The 14073-nt window shown below is 43.0% G+C and overlaps 1 protein-coding gene across 6 annotated transcripts in view; it reads left to right on the forward strand.

Annotated features, from left to right (window-relative positions):
- GRID1 (glutamate ionotropic receptor delta type subunit 1) overlaps positions 1–14073 on the forward strand; it is a 703469-nt gene that overhangs the window by 625331 nt on the left and 64065 nt on the right. For all 6 annotated transcript variants that reach the window (XM_083740291.1, XM_083740292.1, XM_083740295.1 and 3 more), the window contains exon 12: positions 4407–4545. In XM_083740291.1, coding sequence (XP_083596417.1) covers positions 4407–4545 — 139 coding nt within the window. The remainder of the gene's footprint in view (positions 1–4406; positions 4546–14073) is intronic.

The raw sequence follows: 14073 nt of genomic DNA on the forward strand, positions 1-14073 counted from the left end.
CACTACTTTTCACAAAAGGGTAGGCCGTGGACTAACCTTTTCGCAAATAACTGCTTGAAGGGTACATTACAGAAGTTGTTCTGCTACTGACAATACACTTTGAGTTGACACAGCGTCATTTCACAGCACACAAAACATGTATATTTCTGTACTCTGAGCTGCTTGTTAAAGACTCATTTTCAGTTATTTTATTTCTCCCTCACACTTTAAAAGTAGTATTCTAGGGCAGTGATACACAAAACACTATGTTGGTCTTTTAAGCTGACCCCAAATAATCCGTTTGTGCCAAATTATATACTTGTGAGTGAACACGACATTTATTATTCTTTATTAAATTTCTATACCGCCCTTCACAGGGTGGTTTACAATATAAAAAGGCAGTAATACATAATATAGAAAAAAATAAAAACAATACCCCCACATATAAATCATTCTACTTTTGAAAACACCCATATAAATATGGTTTGTTTGTTATTTTAGGACATTAGGAGGGTAGTATTTTATGGCTTATGTAAATGTGCTGAGGTTTCCTCCCTATATATATATATATATATATATATATATAGCAAATTGTTGTAGTATTTATGCTTTGTGGCTTTAAAAAAAGCCTTAAGTGCCATTAGTCTTAAGTGCAGGGTGAACTTTTTGAAAAGTGACTGGAGTAAAAATTACTCGCAGTGGTCAGGAGCTGCTAACTGTAGCTCCAGTTGATGTACATTGCCCTATAAAAGCTAGCTGAGCCTCTGAAATAAATTTTCTGATACAAGGTCTGTCTCAAATGCACAAGCTACCTTGCCTCTTTGAGCTAAGCTACTAGAGCAGAAGAATCCCCAACAGCTCTCACATATGTTATACATATACAACCCAGGTTTCCTCTGAAATAACATGTATGTCTTAATACAGTTTCAGAATTATGCTGCAGAAATGTAGATGACTATGTATGAGCTGCTGAGGTATTAGAGGGCACTCAGTAAAATAGGCAGTCCAATGTAAACAAGACTCGGTCAGAGTGAAACTGCCAGATTCAGTGTATAAATCTGTTTAATTCCTCCTCCATCCCTGTTTTGAACATGCGGAAAATCCTCACCATATTATTTTGTTGTTCTCGTAGCTAAACTCTGTATGTGAATCTGATCAGTGACTGAAAGAGCAGAGGTTAAAGGGCAAGAGGGATTTTCCATGGAGTGCAGGGTCCACTGTGGCATTCAACACTAAAAGGACATCCCTCCCTAACTCCTGCACTCTTTTTGCAGTGTCAGTATTATACCTATTTTCAGCCTGTGCTCCTACTGGGGGGAGAGTTAGTTCAATGCATGCTATGTGTTCTTGTCACATGTGTCTCTTGCAGGCAAATCAAGTCCAATTGTTGTTTCTGTAGAATATGAAAGACGTTCTTCCTCTTCCGGGGAATATTGAGTCCATTACAGTTCCAGCTCAATAGTCACAGGGCCATGATGGGATTATTTACTTACTCCTCCTACTGCTCCCAATTGTTGCTCTTCTTCTGTTGGTGGCTGTAGTCCAAACGATAAATTTGCCAAGTCCAATATTCCTTTTCCTGGTATTGTTGGCTCTTCTCCAAGTTCTGCTTCCTTCACTAAGTCTTCTTTGTGATCTCTCAAGAATTTGTCTTTGTCACTCAGTGTCCTTAGTCTAACTTTCTTTCCTCTGTATTTGAAAGATAGGCCTTGGGGGAATTCCCACCTAAAGAAGATTCTGCTTTTTTTCAGTAGTACAACCAGATCTTTATAGTCCTCTCTTGCATCTAAAATGGGCTTTGGGATATCTTTGAAGATCTCCACGAAAGAATCCTCAATTTGCAGTGTATTTTGATAGTGCAAATTTAAAATTTTATCTCTTTCCTCCTTTGATCCCAAAGTAATCAAGCAGTCTCTTGGCTTGTTCTTTTTTTGTCTTATTCCAAGTCTGAATGCACTCACAATCTTAACCTCCTCCCCCTGCAGGCCTTCTTGCCAAAAGTCATAAAATTCTTTTGTAATAAAGTCCACCAAGTTGTCCTGTACACTTTCTGGGACAAATCTTAATCTTAAGTTACGATCCCTCCTTTGAAGATCTATCATAGCAAAGGATAAATCATGGTCCGCCAGTTTCTTTACAACCGGCGGTATTTTTCCCTGAATTTCGGTTGCAACCTCCTTTGCCTCCTCAGCAATCTTTCGAGTAGTAGCTGATTCCTCTAGGAGTTTCCCAATATTCTGAGCATTAGCAGTAACTTGAGTTCCCAATTCTTTTAGGCTAGAAGTATTCAGATCAAGTTTTTTTGAGATCTCAGCTACTTGTTTACTTGTATCAGTCCCTTGTTTCGTTAAAAGTTCCAGAGATTCATTTATTTTTCCAAGAGCTTTCGTCAAAGCATCTCTGCAGACATGGCTTTAGGTTTTGTTTGTGAGGCCGCAGCTGCTCCTATCACTGAGGCCCTTCTTGGCTGTGTAGTTCTGTAAGTTTTGCCGGATCTGAGGTTTTTCTCCTGAGCCTGATCTATCTTTCCTTTGCCATCTGCCATGCCACTATCAGCCAGGCCAAGGTCAGTCCCACACTCCTAGATTTGTTTTTACTAGTAAATTTCCAGTGGCTCAGCTTCTAGTTGCTTAGTTGTTTCTCACAATGTAACAAAGTCTCCTCTAGAGGGGGGAATTCCCAACTTGCATTCACAGTTCACAGTTCTTACAACAGATATATTGTCTCAAAGTCCCCCCCCCGTCTCTCTAAAGGGGAGAAAGTCCCCAGTTCCAGCACTTTTTTCTTAAATAGTTACAAATATGTAACAGTCCAGGTAAAAGTCCTCAACCCTGTATCTTTCCCAGTTATTTCAAGGTTCTCACTTTTGACAGTTCAAAGTTCTTTCTCCCTTCTTACAGGGCAGTCCGTTCCCAGGATACAAAAGACAATGGATAAAATTCAATTCTTTCCTTTCATGCAGGTTTAATAGTTCAATGACAATTCTCCCTCACCGCTCCTGCTCGCTAAGTGAGGGGGTATCTTGCTTTTAGGCAATGCGTTTGTTATTCAAATGCAATCCTCAAAGGTTTCAGTTTAATAGTCTCTTTGCTTTCTTCTCACTACAATGCGGTAAGGCAGACTTCCTTTTTGTACCTTTCCCGTGGTGGCCAATCTTTTAAACTTTCAAGCAATTTAAGTCTTTGAATCTTTACTCTTTAAAGTCCAATTTAAGCTTTTAATCCTACTCACGAGTAGATGCTTTCAGGATCAATTTGCCGGAAGAAATCAGCGCTCTCCGATAATAGCGACGCGGCTTCGCTCCACAGGCTGGGTAGCGGCTCTCAGCACCGCGCTCCCCCCGACCCTGTTCCAGAGCCTTTAAAAAGGCTCTTTCGCAGTTCGGAGGGGTCGTAATGGTACCCGCTGAGCCTCCTTGTTTACAGGCTTCTCCACCTGTAATTTTTAAGGGTCCCCGCTTCGCCGTAGCGGCAGGACCCAAACCCGCGGAGCAGACTTCTCCCGGAGCTCCGGGAAAAGTCCGCCATTAATCGCTGGCGCTGACCGGAAGTCAAATGTGGACGCTTCTCAGTGACTTCTAGCTTTTAGTGAATTACTTCTAAAACGGAATGCAAAGCACAATTGGAAAGTTTCCCAAAGCTTCTAAGGGATTTTGAGGAAATCACAATGTTGACAGGACCAGGGAAACTTCTCAGAAGGGTTTTGAACATTTCCAGGTCAAATATGTATTTGCCTCAGTATGTCCAAATTTTTATGATGAACATGTTTATATTAGTAAAATGCCCATGAGGCACGTGCAAGTCCAGTGTCTAATTTTAGACATGTTACAAGGAGTGCTATAAACCAAGAAGAAGCAAAAAAAACATGTCATTAATGTTTTGATGTTTTCGGATATGTTTCAGTAAACCACTTGGGAATTTCAGAGCCAATTTACACATTCATTTAACTCACCTAGCAAGAGGTGGTGGGACAAATGACAAATAGGTTCTCCCATGGTTAAATATTACTCTATAGTTGAATATTCCTCCCTGCCCTTAAAAACTAGTTATCTCAGGGATTGGGATGCAGACTATTAAACTCCATAACATGCACATTTTTGTGATGGCGTGTGGCTTCCACCCACCATGGCCGTGTATTCAAATATACAACCTTCAACCTGTAGTGTAAAACTTGCTCTACACAAGCAGACAGATCACATGGTACAGAGTTCACAGAACTGTAGCATTTTGTCTTTTAATCCCCACAATTGTGTAAATGTGTGTTTCTTTTTGTGTGTGTGTACATCCAGCTTTTTATGATGATGTTCATTAAAATACAAAAGTTGTGGGCTTAGAATGCTAACAGATAACTACCAGACAGGAGTTATAGACCGGCATTAGCCTTTGTAAATAAATTCCCAAGAGCTCACACATTTTCTTATATTTCAGGTGGTGAATCTGCAGTCAATTCCATGGCAATGCGGATCGTGATGGGTAGCTGGTGGCTCTTCACTCTTATTGTGTGTTCGTCCTACACAGCAAACCTAGCGGCATTTCTCACTGTGAACAGAATGGACAATCCTATCAGGTAAGAGCTTTTCCCTACCACATAGCTGAGAAACCTGAACATTTTAATAATAATAATAATAATAATAATAATAATAATAATAATAATAATTTATTATTTATACCCCATCCGGCTGGGTTTCCCCAGCCACTCTGGGCGGCTTCCAACAAAATATTAAAATACAATAGTCCATCAAACATTAAAAGCTTCCCTAAACAGGGCTGCCTTCAGATGTCTCCTAAAAGTCTGGTAGTTGTTTATTTCCTTGACATTTGATGGGAGGGCGTTCCACAGGGTGGGCACCACTACTGAGAAGGCCCTCTTCCTGGTTCCCTGTAACTTCGCTTCCTGCAGGGAGGGAACTGCCAGGAGGCCCTCGGCGCTGGACCTCAGTGTCCAAGCAGAATGTTGGGGTGGAGACGCTCATTTAGCTAAACTGGACTGAGGCCGTTTAGGGCTTTAAAGGTCAGCATCAACACTTTCAATTGTGCTTGGAAATGTACTGGGAGCCAATGTAGGTCTTTCAAGACCGGTGTTATGTGGTCTCGGCGGCTACTTCCAGTCACCAATCTAGCTGCCGCATTCTGGATTAGTTGTAGTTTCCACATCACCTTCAAAGTTAGCCCCACATAGAGCGCACTGCAGTAGTCCAAGTGAGAGATAACTAGAGCATGCACCACTCTGGCAAGACAGTCTGCTGGCAGCTAGGGTCTCAGCCTGCGTACTAGATGGAGCTGGTAAACAGCTGCCCTGGACACCAAATTAACCTGTGCCTCCATGGACAGCTGTGAGTCCAAAATGACTCCCAGGCTGTGCACCAGGTCCTTCAGGGGCACAGTTACCCCATTCAGGACCAGGGAGTCCTCCACACCTGCCCACCTCCTGTCCCCCCAAAACAGTACTTCTGTCTTGTCAGGATTCAACCTCGATCTGTAAACATGAAGAAAGGTGTATTGGGCAGGAAGGAGGGCATTTGAAAAGGTTTGGGGACAGCAGTTGCAGTTTGTGAGAAATACCCACTTGGAATGAAAAAGCCTCACCCGCCTAACTTTGTTTTGCCATCGCTTATCAGAAACTAATTCAGAATTTCCTCTGAAACTGTCAATGCTGGGAAACTGCAGTGCTATTATTTATTGAAAAATATTAATTCTGCTTGAGAGGCCAGGCTCTAGGATCTGCCATATGGCTACAGCTGCACAGGCTCATGAAGCAAAAACTATAGAACATCTGGCCTTAATGTTTGCGGGATGTATTTGTGTAACCTCAGTTGTATGTGTCATTTCATATAGTTATGCGCCGAAAATTGCACGTGCGTAAGGGAACACGCTTCCACAGCGTGGTTGCACTGAGAGCAGCAGAGGTCTTGGAAGCAGTAGAGTGGAAAATAGTACACATCATATATCAGCATGGTAAATCTCCCTGGCTTATAAAAGTACTTCATACTTTTACCCTTAGTAGTACATTTAGCCTTTTTACCTTTCTCTGTGTCAGTGATTAAAACTTCCAGCCATTCATCCTGAGGTGCAATTGCATCCAGCTGTCAACAAAATTGGCAAGAGCCAGCTTCCAGCTGATTCGTTACAGTCAGTGATAATGTACAAAGGAGACAGCAAGACAATTTCATCTGAAGACACCTGCTTAAATATATATATATATGTAATTTTCTTCCCACATTTCTTTCTGGAAACATTAATTGATTCTTCCATCTCAACTTAACACTAAAGAACTATATGTAAGCCTCAGTCCTTTCCAGACCCTCCAAGTGTCCCTATTTTCCAGGGACAGCCTCAGATTTACAAAAGCCATACTGGTTTCTGATTTGATCCCGGAATGTCCCACTTTTCCTTAGAATGCCCCTATTTCCATCTGAGAAATGTTGGAGTGTATGGTAGGAAGCCTCTAGTTACATTGGATGAATGTTGGAAGGTATGGAGTTATGTGACCCATGAGCCAAGGAGATGAGAACTATACAACCTTTAGAAGACATCTGAAGGTAGCCCAGTACAGGGAAGTTTTTTAATGTTTAGTATTTTATTATTATTTTTATATGTTAGAAGCCACTCAGAGTGGCTGGAGCAACCCAGTCAGATGGGTGGGGTTCAAATAATAAAATTATTATGATTATTCTGGAATAGGACATCCCTATTTTCCTTTTGAGAAATGTTGGAGAGTATGCCTTTCCCTGCTGCTGGAGTAGATTAGCTCAGTTCTAAAGAAACTGAAAGTGTCTGAAGAAACTAAAAGTGTCTGAAAACCTTCCAGCTCATCAGAAGAACTCGTGCTTGAGTGCTGCTATATTCTGCATTTGAAATTCCTTACCTGTTAAAATTATCCATGGAGCACTTTTCTCTACTGTTACCTCCAAACAGAGAATACCCCATTACTGCATTCCTTCCATGATAGACTGTATGGCTTAGCCTTTCAGCTTGTATCTCTGTTTTCTATGAGTTTTCTTCCCTTGAGCTCAGTGATAATCTCTTTACATGCCCATGAGCCATGACCTGCCATCCCGCAACATGTCTTGAAAGGACTACCCATGACAATATTCTTTTGGTTCAAATTAGGCCACAACATTATTGATTCCAGATGGATGTGGTTTTGGCATAGACATTGGGTATATGTCTATGCCAGTGTGGTGTAGAGAGCCAGTGTAGTGGTTAAGAGCAGTGGACTCGTAATCTGGTGAACCGGGTTTGCTTCCCCGCTCCTCCACATGCAGCTGCTGGGTGACTTTGGGCTAGTCACAGTTCTCTGAAGTCTCTCAGCCTCACTCACCTCACAGAGTGTTTGTTGTGGGGGAGGAAGGGAAAGGAGAATGTTAGCCACTTTGAGACTCCTTTGGGTAGTGATAAAGCGGGATATCAAATCCAAACTCTCTCTTCTTCTTCTTCTTCTTCTTCTTCTTCTTCTTCTTCTTCTTCTTCTTCTTCTTCTTTCAACCAGCCCATCTGTTGGTTGATTCTCCAAGGGGTTGAACCAGTGGTGAGGAAATCCTATGACATATGTCAAATAGGTGCTTCCCCACACAGATCACTACTGAGGAGAGCTGTGGCCCTAGACATTGCCTGGGTATCCAGACAGGAGACCTCCTCTAGGATCCCTTTAATGGGTTACTCAAATCCCTTGGAGGGACTTACAACCTTCCCTCCGCCCATGACCAGGTTTTTTACCCAATGCCTTACCCACCAAAGTTGTTACAATTGCTACAAGGTAGGCAAAAACCTCAGGTTGGCCAACTCACCAGAAAGACAAATACCTCCCCAGCCCCTAATATGGCAACCAATCATAATTCACAGCAAGGTCAGGAAACAAATGCTACCCCCAAGAATGGTAGGAGCTGGCCTAACTGTTGGGCAGTTAGGAGGGAGATTCTGTGAAACTGAAGTGCTGTGTGAGGGGCCGGCAATCTTTATATACTCTGGGAGCAGACCTGAGTGAAGACTACAAGGGACCCAGTCAGGCTTGTTTCCTGAACATGCCCGCCCCTTGTTCTGGCTGCTATTGGCCCACTTGCAACCAATTCATATGCTTCCCAGCCAGCAGAAGAGGTTTTTCACATCTCCTTTATGCTGAGGACCCAGCCAAAGTGTCTGTGGAGGCAGCAGGCCGTACCATGCTGCAATGCCACAGTACCCTTGGCAATTTGCAATATAAAGTGGTACCTCGGGTTAAGAACTTAATTGGTTTTGGAGGTCTGTTCTTAATCTGAAACTGTTCTTAACCTGAGATACCACTGTAGCTAATGGGGCCTCCTGCTGCCGCCGCGCGATTTCTGTTCTCATCCTGAAGCAAAGTTCTTAACCTGAGGTACTATTTCTGGGTTAGAGGAGTCTGTAACCTGAAGCGTCTGTAACCCAAAGTACCACTGTACTAGGGAAGCTTCTGCATGGAATGGGGTGTGTGGAGGGAGAAGTCTTCCATTAGATGGTTTAGGCAAGCCACTCTCTCCCAACACCTCAACAATTTTCAGTGGGGTGATGTTAATACTGATCTGTGTTTCACTGTTGTGAGAAGTATCTGTTAGGATATTTCCGTTCCACCTTAAGAAGGGAGCAGGCTGTTGTGTGTCACAAGCCTGCGTACTTCCTGCTCACAGGCAGTTTCCGTTTTGTATATAGCTTTTGTTCTGGCTGTTTCCTCAAGCAGTCATGTTTTTCCTTTGTTCTGACCAACGTTGAATAAAACTGTAAAACATGCTCTCCTGGGTGAATCTTCCGTTGTGGAAACTCTGCAGAAAGGGCGTGCATGAGCCTTGGAATGCGTCTGAAGCTCGTGTCGCTAATTGACTGATACTGTTCTGATGGGAGTCTGGAGTTCATCCAGAGACGACGATGGAGGCCTGCCTGATGAGGCTGCCTGATGGCCTCTGTCTCCCTGGCAGAATCCCAACAACAGGTTATGGGCCCCGCACGCTTCCACTGCGCCACTCTGCAAACTTCCAAAGAGATTTGATGATGAGTTTGCTAAGAAAGCAACTGCTGTTCTTAGAAGCTCAGAGAAGGTGTGGGAACCTTTAAGCTTCAAAGAGGTTCAGGAGTTAACCTCTAAAGATGCTGAGCCATGGCCCGGGCTTCCCCCGCCCCCAGCCCCGCAAGCTCTGGGAGCGATGGCAAGGTTGAGCGCAACCTCGCTTTCGCTCCCGGACCCCCAGCCCCAAGGCTAAAAACAAAGCCAGGACAGCTAGCAGGATCCATCCCGCTCGCTGTCATGGCTTCTTTGCTCTTTGGGGCTCAGGGGGGAAATATTTTTTTTCTTTATTCCCCCCCCCAAAAAAGTGCGCCCTATGGGCCGGTGCGCCCTATAGGGCGAAAAATACGGTACTTGCACTGGCGTGCTTTTGAACTGCTAGGTTGGCAGGACCTGGAACAGAGCAATGGGAGCTCACCCCATTGCATGGATTCAAACCACCGACCTTCCAATCATCAAGCCCAAGAGGTGCAGTGGTTTAGACCACAGTGACATCCGTATCTACACACACACACACACACACACACACACACACACACAAACAAACAACAACAACAAAAACATCCCAAGTTCAATTCATGTAGGTTTGGGACAGATTTCTGTCTGAATCTGTGGAAGCTTCCTCAACCTTGGCTTGAGACTACAATTCCCATCATCCCTGACCACTGGTTCTGCTAGCTAGGGATTATGGGAGTTGTAGGCCAAAAACATGTGGAGGGCCGAGGTTGAGGAAGCCTGATACAGACACTACTGAGCTAGATGAACCAACAGCCTTGACTCTGAATAAGGCAGCTTCCTTTGTGCCTAGAAAACCTTTAGCATGTTTTATCTGGAAGGCGTTTTCTGGCATTCATTTCTGTAAGGTACTTTCAAACATTACATGATTATTGCCATTTCGATGCCAAACTCTCATCTGATTCATCCAGTGCCAGGCATAGAGTCCTGCTGTGTGTTTCTTGTGCTAATGCATATTGCTTTTGCTTTTTTGAATGGATTTCCAGTTCCCCAAGCATTATAATTACACATAGTACAGAACAGCTGTTTGCTACTTTGAGCTTCCCCAGGCTTGTAAGGAACACACATCTGAATTAGGTTTCTTTTCAGAAATAGTGAGATTCAGGACATCAAATCATAGCTGCCAGTCACACCCACTCATCTGAAAAACAGTCATCTTCCGAGAATTCCTCCCAGTGTTAGTTTGCTAACCCCTCTCCCCCCATGTTACTATCCTGCCCCCTCAAAGAATGTTCAACTGGACTACAATGCCCCCTTCCCACTATTACATGATTCCTCAGTGGTCCTTTCCCTTTTATTCTCATCACAACCCTATAATATAGCAATCTGAGAGAAAACCACCAAGGCTGAGTGGAAATGCAATCTGAATCTCCTCCATCTGAGTCCAGCACTTTTCCCAACACACCACGTAGGGCTGACCCAACTATGGGATATTGGGTCTGCCTTCCAGGAGCCATGGCATCTGCTGTGTAGCCCAGCCCTGTGTGTGCCTGAATTTAATTAGAGATGATCTGGATTCCCATGTTGCTGCTTGTTTGCAAGGATAAGTGTGTGGAGTCTGCAACTACATACATATTCTAGGGCCCAGGTTCAGGAGCACCCTTCTGGTAATAATTAAGTGCCACGCTAAAAACAAATAAAGTAGGACACATAGAAAAGTAGGCTGTCTGCAAATTCAAAGGCATTTCAGATTAAAGCCTTTGTCAGATAAGCTTTTACATTTGCAGTTTTTTTATGAATATTTTAGGTACGTCTTTTTAACTCTGTTCCTTGATTGCCCACACAGAGTGTGTCTGTTTATATAATCATATCTATTGTCTGGTGATTTGGAGTGTTGTCAGAATTTGGACCTTAATTCCCAAGTTTTCATGTTTGTTTATGTCAAGGTTGAAAACCTAGTCAAGTAAGACCCCTATTAACATGATCTTCCCTTCTTTGTTTTCTTGAGGATAAATAATCAAGTATATCAGCATTTACATGGAGTACCCAGCCCACAAGTGATCTTTTGTGTGTGATGCATTGCACCTTCCCCACCCATTTCTCTGCCCCACGTCAGTCTGTTTTAAAGTCTTTCAGGCAGGGAGCTGCCTCTTTAAAATTTATTGGTCAGCATCTAATAATTTACCCCTTAAAAATAAGATAAGATGAAGTTGAGCCCTTGGCTCTAACCCTTTTGCTCTTGTTTGTGATTCTCCCTTCTGCTGTCACCACTTCCTAGCATCTTCCTGTTGTTAAGGGTGGGGTGGTTCCATAGCAACAATAGAATTTCACTGCTGTCAAGATGTATAGAGGCAGCACATTTCCCAGGCAACCATACAATGGCCCCGTTCATTCTTTGTACGCAGAGGCAGATTTACGGGAGCGTGATTGGTTTGCTCACACCAGGTGCCAAACCAAGGAAGCACCGGAACAGTGACTTAGAAGGGAAGGCAAGAAAGTGGGGGCACTGAAATTTGAAAGCCCAGATTCCACCACTGTTGTCTGTATAATAAAAGAGGATCGGATTTGTGGCAGAAACTTGCCACCCCTTTGCCCGCTACTCAATAGATCATCCACCCATCAAATAAATACATAGGTGGACAGAGCTTGATAGAAACCGTACTAGAACCTTAGAGCAGGAGGAATACTAACAAAGATCTCTTGGAAAGGGTACAACATTCACTGCATGTTGTTTTTCATGAGACAATCTTTAAAATTCCAAATCAACTGAAATGAGTTTGTAAACCCCCTCTTGCATCTTCCAACCATCTGCATTTGTGAAGATTGCCCCAGTGTGGTATACGTGACTTTCCCAGGGCTTTCCAGGCTGTCTAAGAGAAGAGATGCCTTTGCTTATAAATTAAGCCATGCAGGCACAAAGTAAGGAAATAATCCCAAATGCCTCATAATTAAGTGTCTCTAGCTTGTATTTAGGGATAGGGAGACGCATTCTGCAATATTGCAAACTCACATTGCCAACGCATTATTTGTGATCCTTGTCAGAAACTCTGAGGCTGGATGCTTGGTGATCCCCGGAAGGCCAGTGCTTGGTGTTAAAGGCCCATCTGCCCTATGGGTGAGCTGGCTCTGAGCAACACTGTTTCATAGTTGAAAAAGCTTATCTGCATCTAACAGATAGTGATAGAAACAGACTAACAGAGAAACAAACAGGCATAATAAATTAACAATATTGAACCTGTTTAACAAATTCCAGTAACGTAAAACTGAGCCAACAAAGTTTGTATAACTATCCAAAGGACTTTTTAAAAAAGCATAGTCTTCATCAGTCACCTTGAAGTAGTCTAGTAATGGGGACTGACAGACCTCACTTAGGAAGCCATTCTATAGAATGAGAGACACAATGGAAAGAACGCTAGTCATGGTTGGCACCAGTCCGGCTTCCAAGGTTGAAGGATTTCCAGGAGGGCCCTACATGATTATCAAAGTGCAGAGATGGAACTTACAGAAGTAGACAGATGCTTAGGCACCAAGTAAATAATAATAATAATAATAATAATAATAATAATAATAATAATAATAATAATTTATACCCCGCCCTCCCCGGCCAGAGCTTGGCTCAGGGCAGCTAACACCAGTAAAATTACAGTAAAAATGTAATAGGGGGAAAAAACCAATTTAAAATACAGGTTAAAATGTAATTTAAAATGCAGCCTCATTTTAAAAGTAGCCCATAGATCAAAACCATAAGGGGAGGGAACATAAGGGTCAGACTGAGTCCAAACCAAAGGTCAGGCGGAACAGCTCTGTTTTGCAGGACCTGCGGAAAGGTATCAAGTCCCACAGGGCCCTAGTCTCTTGTGACAGAGCATTCCACCAAGTCGGGGCCAGTACTGAAAAGGCCCTGGCCCTAGTTGAGACCAATCTAACCACCTTGCGACTTGGGACCTCCAAAATGTTGTCATTTGTGGACCTTAAGGTCCTCTGCGGGGCATACCAGGAGAGGCGGTCCCATAGGTACGTGTGTCCTAGGCCGCATAGGGCTTTACAAGACCGGCACCTTCAATTAGGCCAAAAAAATAATTGGCAGCCATTGCAAATCACATGGAACTGGTGTGATAGAATAAAATATCTAGTTTTCATTAGCATTTCAGTCTGATAACGTAGGGACAGACAGGAAACCTATTTCTGTTACGTGCCTGTCATTGGCATCCTGAGAAAAAATTGGCCATGATGGGCTTAAGTTTAGTACGTACCCTTGGAGAGATGAAAAGGGTTTACCAATTTATAAAGTAAGGTAGCAAATGTTCCCCAGTGTGGATGGCCTACACTATTCATAAGAAGAGCTGTACATTATAATTTCCACAGAGTGCACACTACATGTTCTAGCAATCAAACGTCTCTTTGGTATTTCTCTGCATTTCCCTGTTGCTTCCTTGAAGCACGAACTGCTCTCTCCTCTTTCTCTTTCCAAGCTGGGGAAGCAACATCAAGGAAGCATACTTTAGAGCATGCCCTAGAACATTTAATACCGCAAGCCCTGTCAGATTCAAGAGCTTCAAAAGGAGTCCTTTGTAGACTTTCTTTTCACAAGACTAATGGGATTGCCAAAGTGAGAGTCCCAGTGACCTCTGCCTCTTCTGATTCCATAGCAAAGTTCCAGATCCACCTCCTGTTTATTAACATTTTTCAGTGCATGCGTTATCAGTGAATGGGATTATGAAAGGGAAAATAATGAACCACCAGCACTGTAGGCCATGCAAATCAGCACCATTTAATTAAAGCACTATTTTTTAAACCACTACACAATAATATTTTTATTGACTTCTATATTGCAAGTTTCATTTATTTATTAGATTTTCATTGCCCCCTAACCTGGATGGAAACACCATTTGTCTCATAGAGATGCCAGCAAACTTTTTCAGAGTTAGGCCGAGGAATGAGCTACTAGGGCTCAGTAATGTTTGCCTCAAAATAAGAGATAAGAATTCAAAGTCCTGGGATTCTTCTGCAGCTTAGATTTAAAAAAAATAATGAGAGGGAAAAGGCTTATTGAATAAATAGCTTCTTAAAGAAGATACGGGGTTAGAAGCAAAAGCTTCTTCAGTGGGAGAGTGGGCTTTTGCAACT

The sequence above is a fragment of the Podarcis gaigeae genome (assembly GCF_964106915.1).
Source record: "Podarcis gaigeae genome assembly, chromosome: 5".
Taxonomy (NCBI): Eukaryota; Metazoa; Chordata; class Lepidosauria; order Squamata; family Lacertidae; genus Podarcis; species Podarcis gaigeae.